Genomic DNA, 15054 nt, shown 5'->3' with positions numbered 1-15054 from the left:
CTTTTCATCTTCACCGCGCAGGACTGCGGGATGACTTACCGGTTACAAAATCATCCATCCGATCAACGATGCCACCTCCGATAGATGCGCTGTTCAATATCTTAATCTGGTGGCTCCGCATACAGAATCCCGTGTCTTCTGTCCGGTGGCTGTGCGGCTGATCCGCCTTCCGAATGTGACGTATGCTAATAGGCCGCCGCCTCTCGTGGCCCTCTCGGGTGTCCGTGACGTCTCGGCGCGGTGAAAGGGCCGGCGGCGGCAGACGCTCCGGCCAGCCGGGCGACCTTGGCAGCAGCTGCTGACCTTGACTGCCCCCAGGGTGCAGCAGCCGAGGGCCGAGACTCGGCGTCAGCCGGCCGGCGCGTGCATAGTGCAGAGCCACAGGGGGCCCGGTGAGCCACCGTAATCCCCTCGGACACGGGTCTCCGGTGGGAGGGCTGCCTGGATGGTCCCGCTGAGCAGGGGTGACAGTGTCACCGCCGCTAGTCCTGACAGATGGTGACAGGTGACCGCCGTGATGACAGCGATCACATAACACAGCCGACGCCGCTGGATTGGTAGAGGAGAGGGTGCTCGGGCTTCCCAGACACAGTCGACCAATCACGATGGCCTATAGGTATGCTATTCAGCAGTCATTGGCAAAAAGACGCATCGGTAGGGTAGCCGGTGAAGAAAAACGTGGCCTAAAATAGAAATGCCTTGTAACGAAATCACCGAAAGCATTAGTCAGAAATCAAATGTCATTGCATTGATACTTTCAATTACATACGGGATATGGGACTTAACACCACTTTCCATTGCATTAGAGATAAATAATGCGTATAAAAAACAGTTACAATTTGCTTTTATTTTCAATGTAACCACCGAACTCAAATGTGCCATTTTCAAATCGAAATCCGTGTGGTAATTGGAGTAATGAAACCAAAGCAACGATTTTTCTTAATTATTATGTAGACTTAAATCACAAAGATTCTATCGCTATTTCCAGTTCATCTCCCACCATCTCGTCGTCATCGCCCTCAGCCGAACACCAGCTGATCAGTCGAGTCTTATGGTTCACAGCACCCACCTTCCCCTCCCATGACCCTCGTTCACTGACCCCGGTGGAACACTGACGAAACCTGACGCCCACTCGCACCGTACGCACCGCCCCGGGGCGAACGCGCACCGACGCCGTCTCCGGTGACGCCGTATCGGGCCGTCAGGCGCGCCGATCGGTCTTCTGAACAGGGCGACGCGACGGCGGCGGCGGCTCTGGCGGCGGCGCCGTGACCGTCACCTTGACCGCTCACCGGCGCCGGCACGCACAGTTCACGCACATTATGAAACAGAGCCGCGGGCGGTGTGGCGAGTGACTGAGGGCCCGAGTTTGGGCGCCGCCTCGGGCGGAGTCCATGTGTTTGTGGGCGGGACGCTCTATATATAACGCAGGAGGATGTGTGGAGGACACCAGTCGGTCCCAGGGCATCAGCAGCACCCTCACAGACACTCGGACATGAGACTCGTAAGTAGGAACAGGGTGATACAAAGATACTTCAGTGATTATGATCGTGTTGTTTAATTCAAGTAAGCTTTCTTTAAGATTTTCTTACAATGCCGTTCAGGTAGAATTCTCATCCCTGCCGACTAAGGATCCTCGGATCACTATGACCACCATCTCGCACCCTCAGCTGCTGCTCGCCGCGCTGCTGCTCGCCGCCGCGGGCCGGCCGGTCGTCGAGGAGAGCTCGCCGGCGGTCGAGGAGGGCTCGCCGGCGGTCGAGGAGGGCTCGCCGGCGGTCGAGGAGGGCTCGCCGGTAGCCGAGGAAGACTCGCCCCCGGACCCGCCGGTCGAGGTGCTCCTTTCCAGCCACGTGCAGAACCCCGACGGCTCGTTCTCCTACAGCTACGAGCAGACCGACGGCCAGGCGGTGGATGTGCGGGGAGAGCAGCGACAGATCGGCGAGGAGTTCGGCACCGTGATGCGCGGATCGTACAGCTTCGTCGGCGACGACGGCGTCACCTACACCGTCACCTGGGTGGCCGACGAGAACGGTTTCCAGGCCGAGGGCGACCACCTGCCGTCGTAGGCGGCGGACTGGAGATCGGTTACCGTTGGAGATCGGCTGCTGCAGTATGTCTTAACGCCTCAGAGATCCAATTCAGGGCATTATCTTATTACGTGTGATGTTTTTGTTTTTATGAGTCCGTGACCGTGTTATTACACTCATGGCGCACCGGACAATGTCTCGGCCCTGGCAGGTGACAGTGGAGGCGCAGCGGCGGCGCTGGTGACGCGTCGGCGGGCGTCTCTGCCACCCCGTGCCGAGCCGAGTGTCTCGATGAGGTCGGATGTTCGTGTTCCGTCTCCGTCTGTGTCGTGTTTCGTTTGTATCGCGTGGCTGCGAGTTGCGTGACTCGTGAGGTTGTCGGACGTTCGTGTTTTGTCCGTTTGTATTGTGATGTGCGCGTTGTTCGTGTCTCTCCGCGTTGTTCGTGTCTCTGTTCGTGTCTCAGGCCGCGTCAGCTGTGATAGGAGCGGCCCCGTCTGCACTAACGCGGGCACACAGGTGGCTGGAGCCAGTCCAGAGCGCTCATTGGTACAATCGTGCTGATGTAATACATGTGTTTGAATGCTACAATATATGCCTCAAAAATATTTCAACAAATTATTCACAAAGCATCTGTAACGAAGGAGGGTAAATTAAATTTGAAGCTTCATAAAACGGGATCAAGAAAATCAACATCATGGGCTGTTCAAATGCATGAACGTGACCTGAATGCTGCCGTCCAGAATGTAGGGTGTGCATATTTGGTAGCATGCATTATGTAAAAGGTTAGCAAGGTTACCGCATGTAAATGGCGGAGACATTGAACACATCCTTGATCGCAGCCGATCGCCTCATAGAAAGCAAGAGTGGCGTATTCAATAGCTTCGCGACAAACAAACTGAAGGCTGCTTGCATCGCATTGCAATGCAAAATCCACCCACCTGACCAAGAAAGCTTATCAACCGCGTCCTATGTGCTTAGATGCAACATGAAACCAAGGCAAAGACGGGATTTGCCTCCTTGTCATCAGATTTGACCTCAGCCCAGCGGTTTAGCCTCCAGAGGGCAAAAACTGAAAAATAGCCGTTTTACGAAAAATACTCTTTTTCAATAACTTTTGACTCAAGAGGGTCTCGACATTTTTTTTGCCAGCATCGTGTTTCTCTTGTCGAGACGCTTCGAATGAACTATAAGCTGACCTTGAGAAGTCAATTTGAAAATTTGACCTCGGGTCCAGATCATGACCTGACCGGAAAAGGTCATGTTGCATATCAGTCGATCCGTATTGTCGAGCCGAACACATCTAAGGCGTTTCCATCGCTCTAGCATGCCTCTATCTGAAGTAATTAGCGAAAAACTACTAGACAACATTTGCGACCTGAGATGACCTCAGGGACATAAGGAGAGGCCGCGGGTGTCGTTTTCCGGTTCAGTGTGTCATGTTTACTTGTAATGAGATGTTTGAAAGTGTTTACAATGATGTTCGTCCAAAATAAGCACATTTCAATTTTTTCCATTGATTTATAATGGTGAGGTCGCAAAATTGACCTGACCTTAGGTCACCGATATCGAAATCCCGAGACATACCTACTTTTTGTACATACTGTTGCTCTCATCAACCATAAATGTTGAAAGCGATCGGTCACTCGGTGTAGATGGCGGACATTGAAACTTTTTAGGAGGTCAGGTCACTTGACGTGACGGTGACCTGACCTTAATTGCCCTGGGTCTGTAAGTTGTGAGTAAAAGATATATGAAGAGGTGTGCCACAAACGGCGGCGTTACGCGCTGCCGTTTTTGAGATATTTGCAAAGAAAAACCTGAGGGGGGTGAAAACGCCCCCTGCCCTCAGTTTGTTTCCTAGTTTGGCTTTCACCTTTCGAATGAAATATCGCCATCGCTATGCTTCTTGTTTCAAGCAAATTCAAGCAAATGGGGCCCAATGCTTAGTCATGAAAAGTGCTAACGGGAAACTGTTGGACAATTATGTGCGATTCCTTGCGATTTAAAGTTGAAAACTAGAATTTCCAGTGCTACGCCTCCCACATGACGTTGCAGAGTATCCGAGTCTTTTTACACAATATGATTTGATAGCCCATTTTTTAAGATATTCTAACTCGTGCTGATAGCCAATGAGGCAAGCGGTACGTAAGGATAGCTCCTAGAAAGGAATCTTACAACGGAGTGGCGCTTTTATGGTTGGTAGTCACTCATGCCCATCCGCTGGGTGCCTGTCCCACGGAATGGGTTCAGCTGCTACCAGCGGTTAGACATATCAGCCAAATGTTTCACACATGCTCTCATCCCAGTTATTCTGAAATGGTTTGATTGACCAGAAGGACCTAGCCCAGTAACGCAAAAAGGGTGAAAGTCGCATGTTTCAGAGTTATGAGGCCTTCATGAGCAAAAAAAAAAAAAAAAAACTTTTAAATTTGATGCTTTTACAATTAAAACAAGCCAACAACAGAATATAGCTGCTAAAGTGAACAGTGCAACAGTGCATACTCCAGCTGTGCTCACTATCCTTAGGACCAGCACATCTGGATCGTTGCTCAGTGAGCAGGCCTTCACTGCTCAGTGCCTTGTTCGAGGCCAGTCCTACTCTGGCTCATCCCCGTGTCGGTTTCACACGCTTCATGTGGCCGCGATGTATGTATTCGGCAGCGAACATGTGCAATATACAATAAAATGAAAACAACTAAATGAACATGGACGAATCGTGCGGGGTCGGAATGGATCAGTGAGTCGGCGCCAATGAATTATCACGTTTAAACCGCCGGAGCCACCGGGATGGCATCGCCCTGCGGCTGGAAGCCGTTCTCGTCGGCCACCCAGTTGATGGTGATTGTCTGACCATCAGGGGTCTCGAAGCTGTAGGATCCCTGCATGACGACTCCGATCTCCTCTCCAATCTGCTTGGCCTGTCCGGCGGCCTCGACGGTGATGGGGTCGCTGGTCTCGAAGGCGTACTGGAAGGAGCCGTCCTCGTTCTGGGTGCTGTCCAGCCGCAGAAGCTCCGCCGGCGGGGTGTCCTGGGGCCTCGCCACGGCCGCGGCCACGCACAGGCAGAGGATCACCTGGTGGGGAGGCCAGACACAGGATGGTGAGAAGACGGTGTCACAAAGCACACAGCTGAGAGCTCAGCTAGTAGTAATTTGGACAACAATCTGCAGTCCGCAAAACTGGAGCAAGAATGGGCGACGAGCAGACCCATTTTCCCATCTGAGAAATAGTTCCACACTACTGTTTTCTGGCAGCTTGCGAAAGCAGTAACTGAGTGCCCATTGGTTCATATATCGCACATCGGTGAGACTCGGTGACGAACAGTTCCAATGTGCGGTCACCACACGAGGGCAGGCGGGCGAAAACGAAATGAAGCCCAGAGAACGATTTATGGAACGAAAAAGGCTTAAATTGAAACAACCATTTCCCGAAATAATTTCAGCTCAAAGCTCTTAGTCTGAAAGGCATCACAAATTGTTTGTTCCCGCCAGTGGTATTAACTGGTCCCTCGCTCCTCTCATGGCCAAGCAAAACTGTTAAACTGTGTGCAGTGTGCCATGGGCTCGGAGGTCACTCACCAGCTTCATGGTCTCGATGGGAGGGGGGCACAGGTGAGACTGTTGCACACCTCCCAGCTGGCCACCTTTTTATACCGGCCTGTTCGACAGGCCGGGCCCTATGGGCGACCCACCGGCCACCAGACGCACCACTATGTAAATTCCCGCCTGCACTGAGGGGAGCATTCATCGTGGTGTCACGTGGTCAGGTCACGTGGTGGCCGGCTGATTTCCATTCGCACACGGTCCGGTGTCATTTGTATGGCTCTCTGTGTTCTGACCGCCCGGCGACCCCGCCGGGTCGGCCTGTCCTCAGCCGCGCGACTCGGCCGGGGTGCGGCGCAGCTCCGAGCTGCAGATATGAGAGGGAGAGTGACACCCGCTGGGTTCGCAGAGCCAGAGAGTGGGAGGTGGGTGTGGGACGTGGGTGTGACATTTGCCGGGGTTGGGCGCTGACTGAGTTTTGATTCAAGCCAACCCACTGTATGCATTGAGCCGCAGTAATATACGCAATTTTGTCTCACTAGCTTCAGTCAAAACACCTGCTGATTTCCATACCTACGACCCCCTTCGCTTCAAGAGAAGAGTTTACGAAATATGTGACGACATTGATCTTCAAAGAGTGGACAATTTCAATTCTCTCAAACTACGTTTAGTACAACATTCGGCTTCTAACCGAGCTAAGGACGATCATCTTTGAAAATACGCGTTTCAAGCAGAAAAGCCGCATTCTTCGATTAATCATAACTTAGCCCTATAGCTGTATAAGTGTATACCACTGCTGCAGGTGAGTTGTATCCCTTGTGAGAGACGTAAGACGTCCATTTTCATAGACTTCATTGTTTATATGTCCTATGTCCAAAGATATCTATTTATGTATTATGTCCCCGAAAGCTCAAGGGCCGTCGATCCCTTAGCTGGGCTCTAACCTCGTTCGCTGATATCCTTGGAACCAAACGTGCTACCCCTAGGTCAGGTGCAGAGAGAACTCGCTAGACGCTAATCAACGCGCCACGGTACGTATGTTTCCGGTGTCGGCTGTCTATCGGCTAAGACGGACGACCAGTGGGCTAATGACGTCACAAGTATGTCAGCGATTCAGAGTATCTCTTTGAGAACAAACGGCAAACACTTGTTGGTGGGAAAATGCGCAATCGTCTTCACTTATACCACACAAGTTACTTTGTTTTACCCGTCAGTTGATGGGATATTTCGCTACCCACCAGTTGCTGGGGGGATTACACGCCCCTCCCCCCCCCAGCCAATAACTCAAGAACCAATGAGCGCAGCGAAACGCACGAAGCTGCAAACGAAAGAACGTGACAGGAAGCTTCTGATAAGAGCTTTAAGCTGCATACGAAAAAACTAGCACGGAATTAAAGTGTAAGCAGCTCTGTTTTGCCTCAAAAATACACATTGTACTGCTTCAAAGGGTCTCCCTCAGTACCCTGTTTCTTTAGCTACTATAACTTATAAGTCTTGAAGGGGAACAGCGGCTTTACCAGCCATCAATATTATTTGGTTTGTCACGCCTTTAAGGCTGGATTCTTACATAACGCGTGAAGGCCTGTCAGGGGTGAAGATTGGTTTTTCTACCGAACGGATTAGCTACGCACGGGATCCTCTTCAAAGCTGAGGCTTCCAATTGACGTCCGTGGTATGGTAAAGTTGTAATTTAATTTCCGAGTGACGGTTTACTGCGTGCATTTTGAAGGATTGATGTCGACATTAGAGGATTACCTGGTGATGGTGGGCATGTATAAAACCGAGAGCCACCGGCGACGTTCACAGTACAGTGCCGGCATCTCCGAGAGCCCGAGGAGCTTCAAAAACATCCACTATGAAACTGGTGAGTAGCAAAACAACAGCGAGAACGAGAGAGATAAACGGTAGCGATTTGGCCGTTCTCGTGCTCACGACAATATTAAAGTTTACATGATAGCTAAATGCATACGTTTGTGCGACTAAGATCGAAATGAATGTACTGGCCATATGATTGTGCAATGTGCAATGTGCATACATCCATGCTTTTTAGCATGATATGGGTAAAGTCTAATAATAAGCAGTTGATCTTCTAAAACTAAGATGGAAATATCAGTAAAACTCATGATCGAAGGAAGATATGAATATCGCAGTACCATATCCCTTTATGTTTAGGCTAACCTGCCAACCAAAACGACGCCCAACGTTTTTTTTTTCGACTGTCTCTGAATGTTTGACCCATTTCAGTTCGTGGTTTTCTGTCTGGTGGCCCTGGCCGCGGCCCGGCCGCAGGATTTCGTCGACGACTCCCCAATCCTCCAGGAGATCACATACAAGACGCTTGAGGACGCCGGCATCCTGCGCATGGAATCGTCAATGAACGATGACGGCTCGTTCCAGTACGGCTTTGAGACCACCGACCCGATCCAGCAGGACGTGGCCGGACAGCCCAAACAAATCGGAGAGGAGATCGGCATCGTCATGCAGGGATCCTATAGCTTCCAGACCCCTGAGGGTCAGACCATCACCGTCAACTGGGTGGCCGACGAGAACGGCTTCCAGCCGCAGGGCGATGCCATCCCGGTGGACGCCAACGCCGCCGCGCAGGCCGCCGCCTTCGCCAACGCGCCGCAGCAGGTCACCTTCGACGAGCAGTTCTAATGGACTCGGCTGCACGGAGCCATAACACACAGCCTTCAAACGGGTGATTTGACCTGGACTGACCTGAACTGACCTGGTGTGACCTCCTACCAATGGCCGCCGCTGCAGTAGTGACATTCTGCCAACTGATGAAGTGATGTTACACTTTCTCGATTCTTTTTTGTCTTTGAAGAGTGCTTGTCGTGTATGTCGATGACTTCTGCAATACATGCAATACTTTGCATATTTACTTAATGAATTTGCTTGGAGAGCATTTTGATCCCTTTAACCCTCGCCGGACCTATTAGTTTTCTACATACGTACCGGCCAAGGGGAAGTGGGGTACAGCCCCCTCGCCGTTTCGTCACCAATGGAGCAAAAGCCTCGCAAAAGAAACGAGCGACGTTACAAGACACAGCTACTGTTACCCGATTTTAAGGTCTCAAGTTGACTGGTGACCTCTGAGTTCAGGTCAAGTGCACCAATGACCAAAGTATAGGTTCGTGTTTTATGAACTTTGCTAAAAATGGTCGCAGAGCCGCGACTTTGGCACCATCGTGTTTTCCATGCTCAGACACGTCCATTAACCAGCGCATGGCTGGGGTATTTTCCAAAACGCGGCTGACTGGGGGGAGGGGGGACTCTACAGAGCCCTCCCCCTCCTATTTCCGAAACCACTGGTCCGATTGTTAAAATTCAAACGAACGGCGGCTAACAGCCCTGGACAAAGTGTCGGGCGGAAACTAATTTCATTGACCTTGAGGTCACCGATGACGTCACTGGTCAGATCAAATTAAAAATTATCAGCATTTTTTTAAAGCTTGTTCACAATTAAGGCTCTGGCCGCCGGCTAACACGTCCGATCAGGCTCATTTTGGTTTGCGCACTTGTTGATAAGCGCCAAAGATCCCCTGAGGGTAAGAAGCCTGTACTTGTGTTACTGTGAAGCTGCTATGGGGTTTTTCGGGGTGGTGATCACGTATTTCATCTTAATTTTGATCATAGATGATGTCTTCATGTATTTAGGCCAAGTCGGGTCAGGTCAGGCCAGGTCAACCAGTAGGCGTCCTGCCGGCTATCCGTAGTAGGTGTCAGCTACCACTGACGGCGTCGTAACATGTTACGAAGGCACCAAAATTACTTCGTAAATGTTCAAATGAATGCTAAATTCGAAATCAGCCCGAAAAAACTACCCTAGAAACATGTACAACTCGAAAAATAGAACCGAGGTCATGAAAGGTCAATGACCTGACCTTACTTTCAGGTGACCTTGACATCCGCCGTAACTCATGGGACGAACATCATTTCACATGTTTGAGCATTTACAATCACAAAAAGACTGGAAACGCGCGAATAATGTGAGCTGACATACGCTGAATCGCGATTCCGGGCAAACGTGCTATCGAGAAATAGGTCACAGGTCAAAAGTCATTTGGGCCAGGGTCATGAAGTTTTCAGAGTCGGTTTAAAATTGATAACTCGAGGTGCTAAAAGTTTCGTCGCGATTGTCCGCTTTTTGCGCGAGCTATTCGCGAAAACCGAGGGCCATCCGACCCCCCTACACACGCGGGGGTTAAATCGATCTTTTTCCACACAACACGTACTCGTATGATGCAATCAATGTCACAATCGTGTTCTTCGCCTAAAAGTACCCATAGAACATGTGTCATATGTTGCGAATACAAGTTTGCTTTTCAGTGATATATGCTTACCTGATTGACCTGGCCTTGACGCTGACCTATGCTTGACTGACCTCTACATGAAGCTGACATTCGTGTAGCACTTCTTTGAAGGATTGTGCACAGTTTTGACAGAATTTATGTCAAGAGATGCCAAGTGCGAGGTTCTAACTCCATGCCACTGAAAGCCCAATTTCAGGTGTTTGACGTGATGTTGAGCCGACCTGTGACTTAAAAGTTCAGCTTTCAAAAACTCATCTTAACCCGCGCCCGGCTGGGGGTCCTGGATTTCCACGCCCTGCTGGGGAGGGGGTGTTTGAACACCCCCACCCTTGTAACTCGGCTCCTGTGCCACGTAGCGATACGCGGAAGGCGGCGTTCGAAAGAGCGTCAAAAATAATGACGAAATCACTTCGGCCAATTTTTTGATCAGGTCAAAGGTCAGGTCACCAGAGGTCATTGAAGGCAAAATTTCGCCGATTTCCAGGTCGAATATCGAAAATTTCCAAGAAGCCAACGCATAACTCGGGAACCAATAGAGCTACAGCGCCGCGGAAAGCGCATTCGATAGCCCTATTAACGCCCTTTCTGAGTAATTCTCTCAGATTTGACCTAACGTCAACGGTTTTGCCTACAGGGGGCAAAAACTGCAAAAATAGCCGATTTTTTTTTCGGAAACAGTTTTTCGGCAATAACTTTTGACCCAAGCCTTGTACGAGCTTACTTTTACCGGCATCGTGTTCCTCTCGTCAAGACGCATCGAATGAGCTATAACTTGACCCTGAAAGGTGAACTTGAAAATTTGACCTCAGGTCAAGGTCATGTTGCATATCCCTCGCAATCATCGAATGACCTGACCGGAAAGGGTCATGTTGCATATCCCTCGCCCGTATTGGTGTTTTTCCAGCCGCGAACGTATAAGGGGGGGGGGGGTCCGTTGGACCCCCCCTTGCCGTTTCGCCCCTGATCGAGCTAGAGCTTCGCGGAAAAAACGAGCGTGTTGCCCGTGACGAGAGGAAGCCGATGATACCTAATTTTAAGGTCCTAGGTCATTGGTTGACCTTGCAGGTCAGGTCAATGACCCAAAAGTCGGGAAAATCGGGACCTGTTAGAACGTCGTAAAGTGTGGCTGCTATGGGGTTTTTCGGGGCGCCGATCACGAATATCATGTTAGTTTTGATCACAGATGATGTCTTTATGCATTTAGTCCAGGTCGGGTCAGGTCAGGTCAGGTCAACCAGTAGGGGTCCTGCCGGGTATTCCTGGTAGGTGTCAACCGCCTCTGACAGCTTCGTAACATGTTACGAAGGTACCAAAACTACTTCGTAAACGTTCATATGGTTACTAAATTCGAATTCAGCTCCAAATACTGGCCTAGAAACATGTAAAACTCGAAAAGTGAACCGAGGTCACCAAAGGTCAATGACCTGACCTGACCTTCAGGTGACCTTGACACCCACCCTAATGCATGGGGGCAACATCATATCACATGTTTGAACGCTTGAAACCACGAAAAGACTGCAAACGCGCGGCTAATGCGAGCCGACATACGCCGAATCGCGATTCCGGCCAAACATGGTCTCGAAAAGTAGGTCACAGGTCAAAGGTCATTGGGGTCAGGGTCATAAAATTTTCAGGGTAGGTGTAAAATTGATCAACGCGAGGGTACTGAAAGTTTCGTCGCGATCGGCCGCTTTTTACGCGAGTTATTCGCGAAAAACCATGGGGGGGGGGTCCGTTCGACCCCCCCCTATACGGGCGAGGGTTAATAGGGCTATCGAATGCGATTTTCCGCGGCGCTGTAGCTCTATTGGTTCTCGAGTTATGCGTTGGCTTCTTCGAGATTTTCGATATTCGACCTGGAAATCGGCGAAATTTTGCCTTCAATGACCTCTGGTGACCTGACCTTTGACCTGACCAAAAAATTGACCGAAGTGATTTCGTCATTATTTTTGACGCTCTTTCGAACGCCGCCTACCGCGTATCGCTACGTGGCCCAGGAGCCGAGTTACAAGGGGGGATGTTCAAACACCCCCCCCCCCCAGCAGGGCGTGGAAATCCACGAACCCCAGCCGGGCGCGGGTTAAAGGGACCCTCCCACCTTAACATTAGATTTGAGTTGAGATAGCCAAAATGGGGTCCCTGGCTCACAATTACCTGTTTCGGCACTCACAACATCGAGAAATGCCTTAAATCGGAAATATTGAATTTCAAAATTGCAGCATTTTGATTCAGAGGGGCTAATGCATAGGAATACCCCTCTGAATGTGTGACGTCAGCGCAGATATCTAACGATTTTTAAATGTTTGACTAAAACGTTTTGTAGCACGCGGTGGTATATGCTGCTTTGCGCGCAACAAATGCCGCACTTTCAAATAAAGTCGCTAGGAACAGCGGACATCCCAAAAAGTAAACAAAAGTAAAAGTTTTGATCACAGATGATGTCTTCATGCATTTAGTCCAGGTCGGGTCAGGTCAGGTCAGGTCAACCAGTAGGGGTCCTGCCGGGTATTCCTAGTAGCTGTCAACCGCCTCTGACAGCTTCGTAACATGTTACGAAGGCACCAAAACTACTTCGTAAATGTTCATATGGTTGCTAAATTCGAATTCAGCTCCCAAAACTGGCCTAGAAACATGTAAAACTCGAAAAAGTGAACCGAGGTCATCAAAGGTCAATGACCTGACGTGACCTTCAGGTGACCTTGACACCCACCCTAATGCATAGGGGCAACATCATATCACATGTTTGAACGCTTGAAACCACGAAAAGACTGCAAACGCGCTGCTAATGCGAGCCGACATACGCCGAATCGCGATTCCGTCCAAACATGGTCTCGAAAAGTAGGTCACAGGTCAAAGGTCATTTGGGTCAGGGTCATGAAATTTTCAGGGTAGGTGTAAAATTGATTAACGCGAGGGTACTGAAAGTTTCGTCGCAATCGGCCGCTTTTTACGCGAGTTATTCGCGAAAAACCATGGGGGGGTCCGTTCGACCCCCCCCCCTATACGGGCGAGGGATATAAGTCAATCCGTATCGTCGAGCTGAACACATCTAAGGCGTTTTCATCGCTCTAGCATGCCTCTATCAAAAGTTATTTGCGAAAAACTGTTAGATACCATTCGTGACCTAAGATGACCTCAGGGCAGTAAACAAGGGCCACGGACACCATTTTCGTGTTCAGTGTGTCTAAACCACTAGTAATTCGGTGTTTGGGAGTGTTTATAATGTCATTCGTCCAAAAGAGGCGCATTTCAATTTTCTCCCATTGACTTGTAATGGGGAGGTCGCAAAATTGACCTGACCTTAGGTCATCGATATCAAAATTCTGAGACATACATTTTGTACATGCTGTTGCTCTTAGCAATCGCTGAAACCCGCCTGAAAGTTTCAAAGCGATCGGTCACTCGGTGTAGCTATGACAGACATTGAAACTTTTTATGAGGTGAGGTCACTTCAAGTGACCTGGTGACCTGACCTTGAATGACCTTGGTCTGAAATTTTCACAACATGTGTAGAATTGATGTATGATAAGGTGTACCAAAACGGCGGCGCGTTTTTGAGATATTCGCGAAAACCCACAAGGGGGTGTTCAAACACACCCCCCCCCCAGCAGGGCGCGGGTTAACCCGCGCCCCAGTGGCGGTATCAGCCAACTTCGCCCTAGTGGGGGGGGGGGGGCATATGTTACCACCCACCTCTAACTCAAAAACGAAGAGGGCTAGAAAGACGCGGCAAAAAGCAGTCGATAGCTCTCAATGCGTACGTTTGAAAGTATTTCAGTCATTTTTCATCTTAGAGCAATATTGGGGTCACCGGAGGTCATCAAAGGCAAAATTTTCCCATTGTCATTACATTTTTCAGAAAACATGCCGTTATCTCAGGAACTATGGTAGCTAGAAAAACGCATGGAAAAGTAATCGATAGCTTTTGAACTCTTCTTTTGATAAAGTCATAATCAAAATTGACCTCAGGCCAAACAAAGGCTTAGCCTCCAGAGGGCAAAAACTAAAAAATAGCTGTTTTTTTAAGTGTTTTTCGACAATAACTTTCGACTAAAAAAAGCCACGTCATTTCTATTGCCAGAATCGTGTTCCTCTCGCCGAGACGCGTCGAATGAACTATAATTTGACCTTGAAAGGTCAACTTAAAAATTTGACCTCAGGTCAAGATCATGACCTGACCGGAAAAGGTCATGTTGCATATCAGTCGATGCGTCTCAACAAGACAAACACAATGAGACCATCCCTAGCGGTCTATCTCTTTCCAATCGCGAGTTATTGGCAAAAATCTGTTTGTAGCCTCAAATGACCTCGGATGACCTTTCTAGAGGCTATCAGCAAAAATGACAACTTGGTCATCATAAGTGGTCCAAATCATTGTGATTCCGAAATATTTAGACTGTTCCTATGTGTACAAACGGATCTAGAGGCATTTTAATTTTCGTCATTGATTTGTAATGGAAAGGTCACGCCACTGGCCTGACCTTAGGTCACGGATATAAAAAAAATCCGAGATATACAAATTATAGGCGCCCATAACATCATGAAATCCACCAAGTTTAAAACCTCTCTGACAAACACTGCAGGCTGGACATAATTGCAAACTGTTTTAGACTTGGTCAGGTAACTTGAACTGGTGACCTGACCTGACATGACCTGGGGTCAAAAATTTCACACATTGTCCAAAATTGATGTACGGTTCTCCAGTAAAAGTCTTGTTGGTTTTGCTTTTTCGGACATATCTGGTCCTATATAATGTTCAAATGCAAAAGTATCAACCCGAATTATGTGTATGCACATTTACCACGATACTGTGAAATTGCATCGTTGTATGCCAAATACTTTCCGAGATATTCACCAAAAACCTCATTTTCTGCCGTTTGGGGTATTCTAGCCGCAATCTTCCTGGGATCGCCTATGACATCAGTAGAGCCATCTAACGAGAGGAACGCGGAAACACAGAAACATGAATGAATCGAGCGCGTAGCAAACGGTGTATGAAAGGGAGACTCGGCAGAGGCTATCCGGGTGGCCGGCGCGGCGCGCCCTTAGGCATCGGCCGACCCTTCGGACCGCGTGGGGTCAGAGGTCGCGCTCGGGAAGTCTCGGCTCTGGGTTTTAGCGCTGTGCAGTCAGGAAGGGAGGATAGGATAGCGCTAGCCC

At 49.4% G+C, this 15054-nt stretch overlaps 3 protein-coding genes across 3 annotated transcripts; 2 read left to right on the top strand and 1 right to left on the bottom strand.

Annotated features, from left to right (window-relative positions):
- Positions 1–1338: 1338 nt before the first annotated feature.
- Positions 1339–2638, top strand: LOC122390372 (larval cuticle protein 65Ag1-like). The gene is made up of 2 exons (XM_043383266.1): positions 1339–1504; positions 1671–2638. The coding sequence occupies exons 1-2, from the start codon at positions 1436–1438 to the stop codon at positions 2067–2069; spliced, it is 468 nt and encodes a 155-aa protein (XP_043239201.1). The 5' UTR covers positions 1339–1435; the 3' UTR covers positions 2070–2638.
- A 2029-nt stretch (positions 2639–4667) lies between these two features.
- Positions 4668–5746, bottom strand: LOC122390402 (larval cuticle protein 65Ag1-like). The gene is made up of 2 exons (XM_043383308.1): positions 5612–5746; positions 4668–5107 (listed from the first exon to the last, which is right to left on the bottom strand). Exons 1-2 carry the CDS (start codon positions 5618–5620, stop codon positions 4799–4801), a joined length of 318 nt encoding a protein of 105 aa, XP_043239243.1. The 5' UTR covers positions 5621–5746; the 3' UTR covers positions 4668–4798.
- Positions 5747–7292: 1546 nt separating this feature from the next.
- Positions 7293–8462, top strand: LOC122390400 (larval cuticle protein 65Ag1-like). Its single transcript, XM_043383305.1, has 2 exons — positions 7293–7439; positions 7820–8462. Exons 1-2 carry the CDS (start codon positions 7431–7433, stop codon positions 8231–8233), a joined length of 423 nt encoding a protein of 140 aa, XP_043239240.1. The 5' UTR covers positions 7293–7430; the 3' UTR covers positions 8234–8462.
- Positions 8463–15054: the final 6592 nt, after the last annotated feature.

This window comes from Amphibalanus amphitrite, unplaced genomic scaffold (assembly GCF_019059575.1).
Source record: "Amphibalanus amphitrite isolate SeventyFive unplaced genomic scaffold, NRLGWU_Aamphi_draft 000394F_arrow, whole genome shotgun sequence".
NCBI classification, from domain to species: Eukaryota; Metazoa; Arthropoda; class Thecostraca; order Balanomorpha; family Balanidae; genus Amphibalanus; species Amphibalanus amphitrite.
The sequence above is the reverse complement of the archived record's forward strand: the minus strand, read 5'-3'. Positions and strand labels throughout refer to the sequence as shown.

Coding starts and splice junctions, on each gene's coding strand:
- LOC122390372 (XM_043383266.1), top strand. CDS start 1,436: ATGTGTGGAGGACACCAGTCGGTCCCAGGGCATCAGCAGCACCCTCAC. Junction 1,505..1,670: donor GACACTCGGACATGAGACTC/GTAAGTAGGAAC, acceptor TCGCACCCTCAG/CTGCTGCTCGCCGCGCTGCT.